Below are 18,220 nucleotides of genomic sequence, written 5' to 3'. Positions count from 1 at the left end.
GTTTCTGTCCTGGAGACAAAACACCAGAACCAAAAAGTAACTTGGGGAGGAAAGGGTTTATTCGGCTTACACTTCCACAGCACTGTTCATTATTGAAGGAAGAGGAACTCAAAAAGGGCAGGAACCTGGAGGCAGGAGCTGATGCAGAGGCCGTGGAAGAGTGCTGCTTACAGGCTTGCTTCCCGTGGTTTGCTCAGTCTGCTTTCTAATAGAACCCAGGACCAGCAGTCCACGGATGGCACCACCCACAAGGGGCTGGGCCCTCCCTAATCAATAACTTAATTAGGAAAATGCCTTACAGCCAGATCTTATGAAGGAATTTTCTCAATTAAGGTTCCCTCCTTTCAGATAACTCTACTTTGCGGGTCAAGTTGACACAAGACTCGCCAGTGTGTTCGCCTTGCTAGACATAAGTAGAACCTTTTTGTTTTTGTTTGTTCGTTCTTTCCTAGTGCCCTCTCTAAAGTGAATCCACGTTTGTTGATGTCTCCCCAGGGAAATTCTTGCAGCAGCTTGGCCCTGGCCCTGGCTTGGCAAGCACTCTAAATTCACTGAGGATTTACACTCATTCTGTACACTTTACGAGCCAACGAGCATAATTAGTTGTATGTTTTTCTTTTTTAAAAAAATGAGTGAAAATAACAAAAGATAGAAAATGACATATGTTAGGAAAGTGAGCGTTTATTTGCATTTTCCTTCCTGTAATTCCACACGGAGGCGACAGGGACCTGCAGCCCTGAGACACCCCGCCCTGGCGGAGAAGCAGAGCGGCAGACCTAGTGCCCAGCGCTGTGGGCGACTCCGGGTCCGGCGCCGAGAGGCGAGGGGGCCCTGTTGGTGCAAAACTCTCCATCCGGAAAGGCGAAGCGGGTTCGATCTGTCAAAGCGTGTGAAGCCCTGGGAGAGTGGGGTGACAGGAGGTTGGGGGCAGTGACCTCACCGAGAGCCTGTGGATGGAGCAACAGCGGAGAAATAGCGCTGGACGCAGGAGCTTGATGGGGAAATCAGCAGTGGGTCTGACTTCGAGACAGTATGCAGGAATTCAGCTCTGCCGCTACGTGAGAGGAAAAAGAACACCGCCAGGACCTGGCCTCCCACGCGCAATTTCAGTATTATCCTGTTGTTGACCTTCTAGGCAGCAATAAAAACGAAGGCTGTTGAAGGCCCCAGCGAGATTTGAACTCGCGACCCCTGGTTTACAAGACCAGTGCTCTAACCCCTGAGCTATGGAGCCAACCGTGCAACCGGCTTCTGCGCACGAGCAGTTAATAGCATCGCCATCATCGCGCAGCCGCAGAATGTAACGCCGGCTTAAAGAATGATAAAATAGAATCCTTTGTCTTTCAATCGAATAGCTGCAGCAGACACGACTGCACTGCCACAAGGAGAGATAAATCAGGAATCTTCGGACATAGCCTCTTGAAGAACAGGTCCGTGTCGTACCTGCGGGCGGGAGAGGGCTGCCCCTCCGGTGGCAGGAGTGCCCTGGACCGCCCGAGGAGCCGGAAAGGGGCTTGTGACCAAGGACTGGAGCCAAGGGTCAAAGGGCTGGTAATGCAGTGGGGAGGGGGTCGATGAAACTGTCCTGCAGGCTACAAAGTCGGTGATATTAGGAGGTACCTGAAAGGGGCTGGGTAGTGACAGCTGGGAGGGAATCACACGGTCAGGCTCTTCCGAGGTGCTGAGCGGAGATCACCGGAGAGACTTAGAGTCCCCTGATCCCACCATACTCACACGCAAATCTGAAAAGGACAACCAACCTTAAGGTACATCTTAAAGCCAGCCATGAACGAGTTTGTCAGGGCCCCTAGGAGCGCACTGAGCGGAAGACAGAGAGGATGAGCATGTAGAGGAAGACAGGAGTCATACTCTGAGAAGAAATTAAAAGCAGTGGCTGTAGTCCATCACCCTCGCCCTGGTGGCTAGCCTGCCCTGGCCCTCAAACGAGATGACTTGGGTTGTTGTACCGGTCAGAGGCAGTCCCTGGGTGCCCTTCATTTGACTGCGGAGAACTCTGTGAAGATGAGATGTAGAATCCTGGGTTTCTGGGGTCTAGGACTAATAGGTGGAGTAAGAAAGATGTCTTAGGGCCAGTTATTTATTCTCAGAGACCCAATAATGTTAGAGGTCTTGTGACGCCCAAGAGAGGAAAGCCTTACATGAGCTTGTGCAGCCAAGTCACCAAGTTGCCCTGTAGCCAAATAATTGTCATAGTAACTGTTGTCCCATTACGGCCATTATACAGAGATCTATAATCATGCTACAAATACCATTCCCTGACAGACACAATCATGTATACAGACAGCAGCTACCCACAATCCCTAGTCCTGGCTTCACATGTACATGGTATACCTACACCCAACATCCCAGTTCCTGTGACATGTAATACTGTGTCATTCTAAACACAGTTATTGAATGATGCAAAGGAAATTATGATCATCAAAAAGCCATACAAGCTGAGTGTGGTTGGCACACATCTTTAATCCCACAGCTACAGAGGCAGGAGTATCTCTGTGAGTCCAAGGCCAATCTAGTCTACAGAGAGAGTTCCAGGCTAGTCAAGGATACAGAAAGAGACCTCATCTTAAAATAAAAAAAATTAAAAAATTTTTTAAAAAGGTTTGAACCACGGTATTTGGAGTTATCTAAATCTGTCCCCAGGACATAGTCACTCATACTTGACTCCAGTGTTGTGGCATTCAAATCCACAGGGAAAGAACCAAGACTTAGACTCAATTTAGATTAAATGAGTTTGTTCTTACTGCTAGCAGAAAGACAGCCGCCTTAGAGGCAAACCACACTCCATGCAGAAGAGAGCTAAAGAGAGGTTTTATAAAGATGATATCAAAGGTGTACATTACAATTTCTACGGAATCTGGAGCTGGACAAGAAACCTCTTGACTTCCCTGCCGTTTCTCTCTCCCGTTGTATAGTAATAAAAAAAACCACTTCATCCCAGTCCCACAGCGCTAAGTGAGTTTCCAAAAGCAGAAAGCAGGAACATCATTATCCTGTTCTTATCTCACCTGCAGGCCACTAGGCTCTCACAGGCATTCCAGGGTCAATGTCAGAGGCCCTTAAGGGGTGCCTGGTACCATATTAAGCTTCTTTAGCCATCACAGGGGCGTATGTGAAATTATTACACAGGTCTGAGCACTCTGGGGTAAGTGTGACTAGGTGACTAGGATAGAGCAGGCAATACCACAGTGCCATCTGGTTAGGGCTGGCTGTCACACCCTTACACAGAATGAACTCTCATTCCCTTTGAAATGAAATCATGTGTGTATGTGTTTACGTGTATATGTCTGTGTGAATGTATATACACATGTGTGTGCACTGGTTCTGGGGTGTGCATACAGAGACCGAAAGAGACCGTCATAATATCCCTTGAAGTTGGAGACCTGGGTATTTACAGAGCACACCGCCTCTTACATGGGTGCTGGGATCCAAACTCTGGTCCTCATGATTTCACGGTAAGTGGGAAGCTATGTTTTTGTATGGAAGTCTGTTTGCAACAGCTAACCCCTATATAGCTACTCATAAATGCCCTCTCCAATGTGCAGGAGCCCCAAAATAGCTTGACCACACAGCTGCCATGACAGGTTTAGAGGCCCAGGCACACACAGCTTCTGTGACAGGCTTACTGGCAGGCAGCACCCAGACCCAGGAAAAGCCATAAGCTGATCCCACCCAGGGGGGGCCTACATCTAAGGAGAAGTACCTAACATCCCAAACATTCCAACCATTAGATAAGGTGGTCAGATGTCCCAGAGTCTAGTACACACCTATTTCTGTTTTACAGATACCCCTAGACAAATATCAGCCAATCAGGGTCCTGAAAGCTGGAAACCCCCTCACCCCAACCTCTGCTATGTTAAAAACTCTACCCTGCCTGGGCTCAGGGCTCTCTGCTCTCACTGCTGCATCAGACAGATAGAAGAGACCAACCTGGGAGCTTGAAAATAAAGGCTCTTTGCTTTTACATATGGGATTCAGTCTCCGTGGTGGTCTTTGGGGGGGGGGAATCCCTGAGATCCGGGCATAACATCTGAAACACTCATTCCCCTCATCCCAAAGCTGAGATACAAGCACACAAGCTCACACCCCTCAAATATATGACACTCGGGATCCTTCTAGCAGAAACCATTGCTCAGACATATCCTCCTCCTGCCGTCCAATGAAGGAGTCGAGTCCAGCCAGCACCCCGAGAATTGTGCTCAAAACCTGTATTTCCGCCCCTTCTGCCCCTTCCCAGGGGAGCACTAAGCAAGAAACAGCCCACTGCGGCCCTTCCAGAAGCCGGGCTTTGTGGAAGCCATGGAACAATAGCCAGCCAAGAGGATAAGGAGGGTCGTCCTCGTTCAACCCCCTCCGGGGCAGACACGCAGCAACCCATCACCAGGATGCTCTGCTTTTTGCATAGAGTTAGTAAGTTCCAGAAAGGGTTTGTCAGGACTGTGTTTATGCTGTATACATCTCTACATTGGTGCAGGTTGCATCTGTAAACCCCTAAACATCAACCTGGATTCACAATTCCAGAATCTTTGATCTCCTTACCCAAAGGAGACTGTATGCTGGTGGAAAATGTGAGGCTTAAGGCACCTGTGACCAGACATGTTGCCAGTCACTGTGGTCATGGATATCATCGTATCAGGCTAAGGAGTACTGGAGAAGTGCAATGCACGTACGTGTGTGTGTGTGTGTGTGTGTGTGTGTGTGTGTGTGTGTGTGTATGTATGTACACTGTCGTCCGGGTCTCTCGTGTAGGTCAAGAATTTCCTTCCAGATCTGGTTAGACCGGCTCCTCAGCCGGGAGCTACAATGTTCCTCTCCCTAAATAAACAACCTAGCCTGGCCAGCTGGATCCGGAGGACTGGATGACCTCTCTAGGCCGAGCCTGCAGCTGCCACAAATGTAAAGTAATAACCGGATGGCTCCAGGGCCAAACCACACCCTTTGCGAGGGTACCAGCCTTTGACACTGTTCTGGGCTCACAGGGACCCTTTTAAATCAAGATGGTAAGCTCGTGTGGTTTAGAAGCATCCTTGTTAAGAGCTGGGCTTTTGTCCTAAGTGGGCGACCACCTCTCCATAGTTCAGATACAATTTGCAGGAACATTACAGGGAGGGGGCAGGCACCAAGGGGAGCGGCCACTGAGGGTCCAAGGCATCTATCTCTTCCCTGTGCAGTTCGTTACCCACAGCACCTCTTTCCTCGGTTTTCAGCACCTCGGTTGTGTGCTCTGTGATAGCCCGCTAGGGCAGCCCGGATTAGGGGTGTGGAGGGAAGGTCCAAGATGGAGTAGCTCGGTCCTAGCCCTCCGCGGCTGCCCGGTCCCCTCCTAGGAAGCCAGACAGCTCTTCAAGGCCAGATTCTCAAGTAGGTGCCAGTGGAGCAAACGGAGAAAAGGGGGAACACCCGCTCCTGGAAGTTGACGCGGAAGGTGTAGAGGTGGCGCATGTCCTCCACTGCGTAGAAGGACACCGCCCCCACCTCCAGGTCCAGCGCCACCCTCACCCGCAAGAGCTGGCCACAGTTGAGGGGCGTCCTCTCAGGGCTGGTCACAGCCCAGTACTGCCCATTGTTGAGTTGCATGGCCCAGACGCCCTCCTCGGGGGTAAAGGGCGTGAGGCCCTTGCGACGCACGCTCTCGCGGGCCACACCGAAGGCCCAGCCATCCTTGGAGCCCACTTCCACCTCCCAGTGATGCCGCCCCGAGGAGAAGCCACAGGACGCCAGAACGCGGGTGTTGGTGTCAAAGCGGCGAGGATAGTTGGGCAAGTCCTGGGCACGCTGTCCTAGGCGCACGCTCTTTAGATCCAGGGACAAGATGAGGCGGGGGTTGGCTGTGTCCGGGTCCAAAGTGAGTTCCACTGAGGATAGAGAAAGAGAAAGACGTCTCCAAACGCGTCACTTTCACAGCCTCGGCACCCGGGGCACAGCAGTCCCTTCTTGTCACCTGGACTTCCCTCCCTTGAGGGAAAGCCAATGCCCGTCAACACTCCCTCCACATCAGCGATTTAACTTTCCTCGTTCCTTTCTTTTCTCTTCAATTTAACAAACACGTATTAAAATTTTTAATAAACTCATAAAATCTAAGAAATACAGTGGGCCTGGTTTGGATCTCAATTTGAGCAGGTCAATAAATCTGATTTCAAAGATAATTGTGAAGCGGGGTAGTAGAGAAAGCCTGAGCTTCGGAGGTGGAGGCAGAAGAATCAGGAGTTCAAGGCCATCTTCAGTCACATCGCCAGCCTGAGGCCAGTGGGAGCTACAAGAGCCTTGTCTCAAAACAAAGACAATTGGGGAAATTTGAAAATTAGACACAAGAAAGAATCATCATTTTTTTCTAGGTATGATGGTTCTGTTTTTTAGGAGTCCGTCTCTTGCCTGATATGAAGGTCCACCCTATATTCTCAGCATTTGGGAGGGAGTGTGGGCAGAGCTCTGTGAGCTGGGAGCAAGTCTGGTCTGCAGTCAGTTCCAGGCCAGTCAGAGCTATACAGTGAGACCCTGTCTTTAAAATAGACAAAAAAAAAAAAAAAAAAAAAGATGTTGGGCGCACGCCTTTAATCCCAGGACTTGGGAGGCAGAGGCAGGCAGATCTCTGTGAGTTCGAGGCCATGGTCTACAGAGCTAGTCCAGGACAGGCTCCAAAGCTACAGAGAAACCCTCCTCTCGAAAAACCAGAAAAAGATGAAAAAGAAAAATTCTGTCTCTTTAGAGGTAGTATAATCTGAGATATTTGTGGAAATACAGTATCTTGTTTTGTTATAAAACTACACATATAGCCAGTTATATGTGGTGGTGGTGGTGGTGGTGGTGGTGGTGGTGGTGGTGCACACCTTTAATCCCAGCACTCGAGAAGCAGAGGCAAGCAGATCTCTGTGAATTTGAGGCCAGCCTGATCTACAGAGCGAGTTCTAGGACTGCCAAAGCTACACACAAAAAACCCTGTCTTGAAAAAACAAAATGAATAAACAAAAAAATTGAACACAATGTCTGTAAAAAAAAATGTTCACCAATTGGCAACTGAAGATATATGATGTGAACATGTGTGGCATGCCTTATGCTCTTCTCTCTCCTTTTAAGATATGTTTGAAAAGGTTCAAAATAAAAAGCTGCACTCGGGATGCAGAGGCAGGAGGATCTCTGTGAGTTTGAGGCCAGCCTGGTCTACAAAGTAAGTTCCAGGAAAGGCGCAAAACTACACAGAGAAACCCTGTCTCGAAAAACCAAAAAATTAATTAATTAATTAACTTGATTTAAATAAATAAAAAGCTACAAAACGCACTAAGTTGTAAACACTATTATAGGATTTATTCCATACCCTTTGTGGTGATTTGAATGAGAATGGCAACCATAGGCTCATATGTTTGAATGCTTAGTCATCAGGGAGTGGAACTATTTGGGAAGAATTAGGAGGTGTGGCCTTGTTGGAAGACATGTGTAGCCCAAGCCAGGCCCAGAGTCAGTCAGTCTGTCTGTCTGTCTCTCTCTCTGTCTTTCTCTTTCTCTCTTTCTGGCTGCTGCCTGCAGATGGAGATGTAAAACTCTCAGCTAGTGTTACAGCACCATGCCTGTCCATTTTCAGCCATGCTGATCACGAACTACCCTCTGACACAGTAAGCAAGCCCCAGTGAAATGTTTTCCTTTGTAAGAGTTGCATTGGTCCTAGTGTCTCTTCATAGCAAGAGAACAGTAACCAGAGTGATAGTCACTGAGGTGGATGGGCAGACAGGGATTTGTAAAGCCCAGAGAGACAGCCTCTGGCAGGGAGGGAGCAGGTTCCCTACCTGGCCAGTCACAACGGTCAACCATACCTTTCTCCTCTTTCTCCAGCTCTCCCCGGAGATCCTCTACATAGAAACAAAGCAGAGCAAATGTACACAGTGTGGGAGACTGCCCGGCCCCGCCAGGAAACCTCTTCTCCCCACACGCCTAGAGCCCACCTGACTCCAGCTTCTCTGGAGGCCAAGATTTGCATGTACAGACCAAGATGGGAACAGGAGGAGAAGGGACCCCCAAGTGTCCTAGCTCCACCACTTCCCTTTCTCCCTCTATTATCTAGAACCGGTCTGACCTGACATCTCTCCCCCTCAGCCTTCTTCCTGCCCCCAGTACTCTTCTAATCTGTCAGTCCCCGTGGAAAGCAGGATGCCCGGGGGGAACCCAGAGGGCACTGTCATCAGTGCCTTCCCAGAACAATCTGGCTTCGGTATGCCCCAACTCCTGACTCCTCTTCTCAGTTCAGGAAAGGCACACCTTTAGGTCCCATGGGCCTACCAGGAGCACGCCCCCTCCCCTCAACACTGCATGGCCCAGCCCACACCCACGGCCCACACCTTTGAACTTCTTCAGCAATCCTTTTAAGATGAAACTCTTGAGGGAAACATTCCACACTTTATTCTTCATCTCCGACGAGACCGTGGTTGGCTTGGAACCAGGCATACTGCTGCACCTGCAGGACAAGGCCCCCGAGGAAGTCCCAAGAGCCCCAGCTCACTCCGGTACCCTCTGACAGTTAGGGGGGTGCTATAGATACATGCAGTCCTAGAGGCCTGATTAGCAACGTGTGCACTCTTGGGAGATAGCACAGCCTTTAGGAGGTGGGGCTGGGGGCAGGAGTTCCATGATTGGAGAATTGCCTTTGAAGAGAATATCATCAAACTGACTATCTTGTTCTCTTTTCTCCCGCCCTCTCTTCCTCCCGATCCCCAACCCATCTTCCCAACTGCTTCCTGTAAGAGGAAAAGGGAAAGCCAATTTCATGTAGGAATTCCCACAGGCAGGTATGGGGGCCTTTGCCTCCAAAGGGAGGCAGGTAAGGAAGTAGGAGTTGGGGGTCAGGAGGTGAGAGGTGGTGTTGGGATGAAGAGAGAAAGCTTGGTGGGAGGGCAAAGGAGCTTGGGAAGACCGAGGGATGGTTAGGTTCACTCACTTGCTTAGTGTGCTTCTGAACTCCTGGAAGAAAAGAGGAAAGGACATCAAACCATCATTAGCTAACCTCCATTCATTCACCTTTGAGAAAACATGACTTGCTCCTTACCCAACTCCCAGAAAATAAGCCACGCCCCACTGAACACGGTGACAGTGGTTTCCAGCTGTGGCTGGCCACAGGATGTCCTGTCACTCCTAGTGCCCTTCAACCCTGAACACAGATGTGCACAGCTTTTATTGCGAAATCCTCCCTGGGCTGTCTGAGGAGACCCAGTGTTTACCACGAGCATGGTTACCACCCCAGACAAGCCACAGTATCTTGGTTGTTTCTTTTTTGTGTCTGTCTGTCCCCCCACCTCCACCCTGACAGGGTTTCACTGGCTGGCCTCGAACTCACAGAGATCTGCCTGCCTCTGCCTCCCGAGTGCTGGGGTTAAAGGTGTGTGCTACTATGCCTGGCCTGGTGACTACTTTTTTAATTGCTTGCTTGTTTGTTTGTTTGTTTATTGGTCTTTCGGGACAGGGTTTCTCTGTGTAGCTCTGGAGCCTGTCCTGGAACTCACTTTGTAGACCAAGCTGGCCTCAAACTCACAGAGATCCACCTGCCTCTGCCTCCCGAGTGCTGGGGTTAAAGGCGTGGGCCACCACTGCTGTGGCAAGCCACAGGGATATGAAATAGAAGTCCAAGGGTCAATCAATGGGAAGCCAATCAGCAAAGTCTTTTGGTGTTATGCGGCTCAATATTCAGTCGAGCCTTGCTATGAATTCCTTGTGCTCATACTTCTCCTAAAATGTGTATGTGTGTGTGAATCTCCGTTTTAAAGCACCTGGACAGTCTGTAGACAAAACCTTCTGCCTCTGAGCTCCAGGCCCCTTCTTTAGCATTGGTTTTGGGTATCTGCCTTTTGCAAATACCCTCCTTGAGCTTCCTAAAACAGAGTCAACCCCAAACAAAGCCTTAAAAGACAAGCAAGGAACAGGTCATCTGAGCTCCAGGCCATCATCTGTTAGACGCCTGATCCCCCAACCCCCAACCCGAACTTAGATAAAATGTCTTTTCTGAGACTACATGTCTCGAAGGCCAAATGCCTACCAACTAGAGGAACAAGCTTTCCTCAGCAGGGCTTCAAGCTGTGATGCAGATTGACTAGCTACCAGGACTCTTCCCCTGCCCTGTCAGAAACTGGCGGCCAAGGAAAAAAAGTGAGTTTTAACTTTTAGTGACCTACAGACTTTTCCTACCCTGTCACCTGTAAGTTTATAGTTGAGCACATTTATGATAGACTCGTAATGCTTTCATCCAACCACAATAAAGGTATATTTCTAGCACACATTCCTTTTCTGATTTATTTCAACTGCTAACTGACTCCACTCTTCTCTCTCCCCTTTTGTGTTGCAAATAAAATTGCCAGGAAGCCTGTAGCAGGGACCCCTACAATCTCGTGCTGCATACAAAACATAAGGTGTTACTGTTTATGATAGGATATAGACCCGAGGAGGAGATGGGAACTAGGGTTTGGGGGAATTAATAGAATTGGAACTAGGGATACTAGGAGAATTGGAACTAAGGAAACTAGGAGAATTGGAACTAGGGAAACTAAGAGAATTGGAACTAAAGAAATTTAGAGAAATCAGGAAGGGAAGGGAATGAAGAATTGAAGGATTGACAATTTGAGAGAACTGAGGATGGAGGGAACTAGGAATGGAGGGAACTAAGGATTAAGGGAACTAAGAATTGAAGGGAGTTAAAAGAAAGAGATCAGGAATTGAGGGAATTAAGAAATGAACAGATTTGAGAGAGTTAAACTGGTGATTGAGGCCGGGCAATGGTGGCGCACGCCTTTAATCCCAGCACTCGGGAGGCAGAGCCAGGTGGATCTCAGTGAGTTCGAGGCCAGCTTGGGCTATCAAGTGAGTTCCAGGAAAGGCCCAAAGCTACACAAGAAACCCTGTCTCGAAAAACCAAAAATAAAAACAAACAAACAAACAAAAAACACCTGGTGATTGAATGATGGTGACTGACGAATAAATGAATTGAACAAAAGAGCTCCAAGCAACTGGATTCATTCCCACACCGATGGCAGTGCCTCTCCTGGCCCCCTAGATTTGTGTAAATTTAAGGCTGGACCCTTAAATATTATACAAAACTGCCTGGCTTGTTTGTTTAATTTTTTGGGGGAGAGGGGGGCTCAAGACAGGGTTTCTCTGTGTAGCTTTGGAGCCTGTCCTGAATCTCACTCTGTAGACCAGACTGGACTCGAACTCACAAAGATTCGCCTGGCTCTGCCTCCCGAGTGCTGGGATTAAATGCGAGCGCCACACCGCCTGGCCTTTGTTTATTTATTTTTAATAAATGTTTATGTGTATGGGTGTTTTGCCTGCCTACATGTCTGTGCACCACCTGTGTCTGGGGGCCAGAAGAGGGCACTAGATCTCCAAAAACTAGAGTTTTTTTGGGTACTGGGAATCAAACAGCCAGTGTTGTTAACTGCTGAGCCATCTCTCCAGCCCCAACTTTTTTTTTTTTTAATGAAATAGAATAGCATAGAGCACATTGGAGTGAATTATTACAGGTTGCAAAGATAAGGATTGTTTTCTGAGACTGATCTCGATTATGTGTATACAAGACTAAATGTAAAATAAATTAGAAATTATAATGGCTGATAACCATGACAGTTTTATCACATCCCTTCCCGCCTTCCAATCCAGTGCCCTTTCCTCCGATCCCCTTCCTCCTGTGGTCTGATTGTCCTCCAGCAGCCTTTCCTAATGCCTGGGGACAAATGCCTCAAGGCTGTGGCTGAGCCAGCCTCACCTGGAGGAAGTCTAGGTCCGGCTTCTGAGCTGTCTCCTGGATCTGGCTGGTGAGCTTGGACAGCTGAGTGATCTCATTCTCCAGCTGCGCCATGTTCTCATTCTGCTTCTGGGTCACTTCCCGGGACAGCACCTCCAGTCGGCCTAAAAGCCGACCCTCCTGCTCCACCAGAAAGGCCCGAAGTGCCTGGAACTCTGCCCCCACCTTCTCCTTCTCGGCTACCATCTGCTTCTGTCTCGGGAAAAAGTTGTCACACAACTTAGAGGAGAAGGGACTTGGGCAGAACATGAAGACAGTTTTTTTTGTTTGTTTTTCGAGACAGGGTTTCTCTGTGTAGCTTTGCGCCTTTTCCTGGGACTCACTTGGTGGCTAAAGGCTAGGCTTACAACCAAAAATATAAGACAGTTTTGAGGGCCGGGCGGTGGTGGTGCACGCCTTGAACGCCAGCACTCAGGAGGCAGAAGCAGGCGGATCTTTGTGAGTTCGAGGCCAGCCTGGTCTACAGAGCGAGCTGCTTCCCCCTCACCGGAGAAAGAGGCATACCCACACATGCATACTGTGCACACCCCTGACTCTGTACAAGCTACAGCCTCAACATGTACTCCTCTCTCCTCTGCCACACATGTCCCCTGGTGTCTCCTTAGAACATGGGCTTTACACCTACCTTAGGGCATCAGCAAACTCCCCATAGCTACCTCAAGCTGCAGCTTCCATCATGAGGATTAAATCAAAGGTTGCTTTTTTCCCCCCTCTCTGTATTTATTTATTTAATTCTCTTTCACCCTGTGTTTTAGAGACAAGGTCTCTGGCTGGCCTGGAGCTTTCTTGTTATGGTTCAGTAAGAAAGCTCTCATGAAGTGCAGAGCGATACTGGCACCATCCTTAGGCTTCCCAGCCTCCAGAACTATGAACTAAACTCTTACCATCATTGTTGTTATTGTTGTTGTTATGTAGCCCTGGCTGTCTTGAAATTCATTATGAAGACCAGGCTAGCCTCAAACTCACAGATAACCTGTTTCTGACCCACAACTGCTGGAATTAAAGGTGTGAGCCATCACACCCTGGTACACTCCATTTTTTTTTAAAATTAAAACTGCTTGGCCATTAGCTCAGGCCTACCACTGACTAGCTCTTGCACTTTAAATCCAGCCCATTTCTGTTCATCTATGTGTTGCTACGTGTTCCGTGGCTTTACCTGTGACATTCCATTCTTGGAAAAGCACACAGTCAGTGATACTGCGTGACAGCAGCAGAAAGCAGACTCCCAGACTAAGAAAACTGTAAACAGAGGTGTCCCAATCTTGCTGCTGTTGACCTTTGGAGCCAGATAATTCCTGGCTGTGGGGGCTTCCTGGGAGGTGGCCAGTAAATGCCAATGACACTCCCAGTGCTGACAACCCAAAATACCTCCAGACATTACTGGGTGTCCCCTGAGGTAAGGGCATTTTTCAGATGAGAGTAATCTCCTCTTCCCACCCCTGACTTCCAGCCCACATGATATGTACAATTATAAAATCCCTGTTTGGTGGAACAGAGGCAGGCTCACCTGATGCTGTATGTATGGTGAGAAGAATGAGGGACGTGTGGCTCAGTAGTAGAGCACTTGCTTGGCTGTGAAAGGCCCTGGTTTGGATAGTTTTAGGGGAGGGTTTGAGAAAGGGCAGAGACGGGAGGTGCTAAACAATATCCTGGGGAAGTAGGTTAGAGACTGGGAAGTTGCCCAGGCCATAGAGAATGTCCTCTCAGTCATAGATGCAAAGCAAAGGTTGAAGAGGTTTGTATGCTCTTGCTGCTTTCTCCAGCGGAGGTGGAATAAAGGTCTGGATGGGTGAACTTTGCTTTGGGGAGAGAAGTGAATGATTAAATGTGAAAGTCTGGGAGGTCCGATGGATGAAGGTGTAAAAACAGTTAGGAGTAAGGAGAGGGCCGAGCATGGTGGCATACAGCTTCAATCCTAGCACTAGGGAGGGAGAAGCTGGTGGGTCTCTGTAGGTTTGAGGCTAGCCTGGTCTTTGGTCTGCATAGCAAGTTCCAGGGCTATATAGAGAGACTCGGTCTCAAACAAAACAACAATAACAATAACAATAACAAAGAGCTCAGAGAGGAGCCTGAGCATCTGAACTCCACAGTCTTTCCCTACCTAATGTAAAGAGTAGAGAGTTTGGGCTAGTGAGATATCTCAGCAGGTAAAAGACACTTGGCTGGCTCATAAACCTGTTCAATCCGGAGAATTTCCCTCAAGGCGGAGGGCAGGGACTGAGACAAAGGTACCCTCAGACCTCCACATGCAGACAGTGGCACATGCACCCCACAATATAAATATAAACAAATAGATAATTTTTTAGAGACTAAGGGTCCTCCATGCCTGCCTCTCCCTCTATTCCTAGCTTTATGAACAAATGACTTCGTCCTAAAAGGCCCTATTGGTTCCTTTCATTCTTTCAGCACTATTTATTGAGCTAGGGACTGAATTCGTGGAGGTAGAAAATGACAGACTCATGTTTGTCCATAGTAACCAAGATGAGTCCCATTTTACTTTCAAATTGGAGGTGCTGGACACTAGAGGCTACTTAGAACCAGAGTCCCCAGGCCTCCTGTCCTCTGCCACAGCCAGGAGCAGTTCTGATCCCCCTTCACCATCTTCTCCCTGAACCTCTAATTCTTAGATCAAAGCTTTGAAAATGAACATTCCCCCACAGTTCTTTTCATGGCAGAATATGTCTCAGGCTGATATGCGGCTTCTTATTATAATCATGTTTTCATATTACATGTTTCTGTGAAGAAATATTAATGCATTCAGTTACAAGATGTTGTCGCTACAGGACCTAATTGGTTGGTCACGAATGTACATCCTAGAGATATGTTTGAATGGTCTCTTTCACAAGCTCTGGTTTGTATTATAAATTGTATGGTCAACCTTCACGATGTATACCACATTATCTTTCTGAAATCCACCCTACTGTTTCAACTCCCCCGCCCCCCATCTCTCTCTCTCCCCCTCCCCCTCCCCCCTCCCCTGAGTATTCACAACCTCATGCCTCCCACACTTGGACTCACCAAAAGCTCCTTGCTCTCCCTCTCCTCCGTAGACCGGAACACGTCACACTCTTCTAGTTCTTTCTTCAAGGCCTTCAGCCTGGAATCCAGCAGCTCCTGAGATATGAAAGGAGACACTATGGGAAGAGAATTCTGGAAACCCTCTCATGTGCCATCCTAGAGACAGCTGGGAGAAAGCCAAGGTTCTGTTCTCCGAGCAGGATACAGGATAGATATCATCGCCGGCTGTGGGGTGAACATGGCCTGTGCAGACTAAGCCTATCCGTGCAGAGCAAATACAAGGGCACTCCAGAGGCCCAAGTGAAGTGAGCCACAGGGTCTGCACTGAAACTCAAGACTCTCACTTTGTTGGTTCAGTTCACCCTGTCTCCTGCTCTCCTCTCAAGCAGCAGAAAACACACACGTAGGAGAGCTGAAGACGGACGGAGCCGCAAAGACTAGGGGGTGCACACACCTCTTGTGCGGCTGCCCAGCAAGGGACAAAGGGGAGGCGCCCAGAACCCATGGGCTTCGCACAGCCCAGGCCTCTTGAGGCAGGCCACAAACCATTGTGGTCCTCTATGAACCGGGTACTTTAAGAAGGTGCCACGCCTCTACGAGAGGAGTAAGTAAGTGAAGGCAAAGGATGTGTGGGCGTGCAAACAGAGATTTTTTTTTTTTTTCTTTCTCCCGGGCAGAGTTACAACAACAGTTGGTAACAAGAAAATCTTCAAGTCCCTGGGGCCGCCATCTCCGGCAGTGGGGCCTGAGAGACCAGAGGAGAGGAGGGATGTGTCCTGGAAAACCGCAGATCGGGATGAGAGAAAGGAGACGCGTGCTCCGCGGAAGGCCATGCGGCCTGTAGTCGGCCAGGAGAGCCGGGAGGGCTGGAGAAGAGAGCCGGGGGTCGAGGCGACCGTGCACCCACCTTGGCCTCCTGCACCGCCTCCTCCAGGGGCAGCACCGCGTGCTCACGATGCTCGCGGGCGCGGTCGCACACCACGCAGATGGCACGGCCGTCGTCCTGGCAGTAGAGCTTAAGCTGCTCCCCGTGCTGCGAACACCGCGCGGCCACCGCCCCGGCCGCCGCCTTCGGGGTCCCGCACTCCCCCGAGACGGTAGGGGGCAGGCTGAAGCGCCGAAGCAGCGAGGCCACCGCGGCCAGCTGTCGGTTGGGCCGCAGCTGGCTGGGGCGCGCGGGCTCGCGGCACTGCGGGCAGGGCAGTGGGAAGGGCAGCGTGCGGGTCGCCGTGCCGGTGCCCGCCGCGGGACGCTCCCAGCAGCGCGTGATGCAGGCGCGGCAGAAGCTGTGGCCGCACTCGACCGACACCGGTTCCTGGAAGAACTCTAGGCAGATGGAGCACGTCGCCTCTCCTTGGAGCTCTGCCGCCAGAGCCAGCGCTTCGGCCCCCGCGTTCGGCCCGGTCCGCGGCCCCACGGTCGCCATCCGTGCCCTCGGTACATCCAAGTCTTGCGGCGCTGGGGAGGCCCCTGGACTCTACGGGACGCTCCAGGCTGGGCTGGGCTCCCGAGCACTACTGGATGAGGAAGGGCGGGGCTGCCGCCCGGCAAGCTGAGACTTGAGCCGAGGGTGCACCAGCTGGGAGTGGAGGGAGGCGGGCGGTGCCCTTTCTCTGAGCTCCCAGAGCCACCACCCCAGCCCGGGACCTCCCTTCTATCGACCCCCACCCCCGCCCTTCCTCGGCCTCTCTAGGCCGCCCCAGGATGACCCAATCAGCAGTAGGGAACTGTCCGGGACAGGTGAGCGCACAAGCCTAGCTGGGCTCCACTCCCAGTTGCTGACCTAGGCTGACCCTGCACTGCGGGGGCAAAGGAAAGCCTGCCTCCCGGGGCCAGGTGTCTGGTTCCCCGCGTAACCATTCACCCTGGCACTGCACTGAGCTAAACTTAGGGTCTGGAATTTGGCTGTACCTCCTCACCCCAAGCGTGGCCTTTTGTCCACTTTTGTAACTGTATTTCTTACCATTCTTCCCCCCTCCTCTTTAATTTTGAACAAGTAATACAACCACTTTTTCTCGTTTCATTTAGTATTATTTCGGCATCACCCCCCCCCAAAAAAAGAAAAAGAAAAAACAAACAAACAAAAACAAAAAGAGTGGCGCATGCCTTTAATCCCAGCACTCGGGAGGCAGAGGCAGGCGGATCTCTGTGAGTTCGAGGCCAGCCTGGTCTACAAAGCAAGTTCTAGGAAAGGCGCAAAGCTACACAGAGAAACCCTGTCTCAAAAAACAAAAAAAGAAAAAGAAAAGAAAAAAGAAAAACAAACAAACAAAAAACCAACAACAACGAAAAAAACAACAACCCTTCTCTGTCTCTCCAGCTGATGTTCTTGTTTCGCTCTGGAGGCCACTAGGGCCAGGCTTCCTCCTCTACCCCTCTCAAAACTTTTCTTGTCAACGTCACCATCCACTCGCTCAATTCTAACACAAAGGGCAGACCTCACCTCTTCTGCTCTCTGATGTGTCTGCCCTGCCTGATAGCATCTTCTCCTCGCCACTCAGAACTCTACATTCCCCCTTCCTTCCAGTCCACGGCCTCCTACTTCCTAGTTAGTTAGTATCTCAGGCTTCCCACTCCACTTGTACCCTGCCCTGGCTCAGTCCCTAGGCCTCGGTCTCAACACTCTTTGCGATCGCTTGTATAACAGGGCGCCGGCCCTTAGCACAACTGACTCCATGATGGAAGTGCCCTTCAGGCTGCAGAGCTCAGCAGACAACAGCACCGCCCGCCAAAACTAAAACAACGGCCTCATCCGCCAAAGTCCACATAGTTCTGGAAAGTCTCTAAGTGTACTAACCTTGCTTTTTAAGCTTCTGTCGTTCTGCTTCTGGCTAACCGTTAACATAAGTAACTGTCCTTACTAATTAAAGTATGTCAACCCAGAGCATGGTTTTTGTACTTAAAAGCTCACCCTGAGAGGCTAAAATCGTTTTAGATTATGGATTAGCCTACAGAAAAATGTCTTCCGTAAATAAAAAAGTGAATGGGGAAGATGAATAGGAATCTCACTTACACAACTTAAGTAAAATATTAGCTCTCTGAACAGATGAAGATAGGTTTCTTCTATATCCCAGAATTTAATCAATATTTATATATATAATTCAGCTATTATTTGGCTTAGAAGTGCTTATTGGGAAATATCATTTTTTACTATTTTCTGCATAGAAAATATTTTCCAGTTTCAAAAAACTGGGCTTTTGAATTATAACCTATTTTTATGCTCAAGCTATCTGTGTATTATTTCTCCTGCAGTTGTACATAAAATGTTTTTACATTCAAGAAAGGGACAAATACTATAGAACTGTATTACATGAAATATATAGAATATGCAAATTCACAGAGACAGAAAGATTAGACGTTATCTCCAGATGAAGAAGAAAGGCATATAGAGCAATGATTTCCTAAGTA

The 18,220-nt window shown here is 49.4% G+C and overlaps 1 protein-coding gene and 1 non-coding gene across 2 annotated transcripts; both read right to left on the bottom strand.

Moving 5' to 3' along the window:
* Positions 1–1,161: 1,161 nt before the first annotated feature.
* Positions 1,162–1,234, bottom strand: Trnat-ugu. The gene has a single exon. It is a non-coding gene; the product is annotated as a tRNA-Thr (tRNA).
* Positions 1,235–4,211: 2,977 nt separating this feature from the next.
* Trim7 (tripartite motif containing 7) lies at positions 4,212–16,899 on the bottom strand. The gene is made up of 7 exons (XM_028888781.2): positions 15,720–16,899; positions 14,813–14,908; positions 11,756–11,986; positions 8,942–8,964; positions 8,346–8,461; positions 7,824–7,859; positions 4,212–5,873 (listed from the first exon to the last, which is right to left on the bottom strand). The coding sequence occupies exons 1-7, from the start codon at positions 16,236–16,238 to the stop codon at positions 5,362–5,364; spliced, it is 1,533 nt and encodes a 510-aa protein (XP_028744614.1). The 5' UTR covers positions 16,239–16,899; the 3' UTR covers positions 4,212–5,361.
* Between the last annotated feature and the right edge of the window lie 1,321 nt (positions 16,900–18,220).

The sequence above is a fragment of the Peromyscus leucopus genome, chromosome 8b (assembly GCF_004664715.2).
Source record: "Peromyscus leucopus breed LL Stock chromosome 8b, UCI_PerLeu_2.1, whole genome shotgun sequence".
NCBI classification, from domain to species: domain Eukaryota; kingdom Metazoa; phylum Chordata; class Mammalia; order Rodentia; family Cricetidae; genus Peromyscus; species Peromyscus leucopus.
Note: the sequence above shows the minus strand (reverse complement) of the source record. Positions and strands in the feature narration are given on the sequence as shown.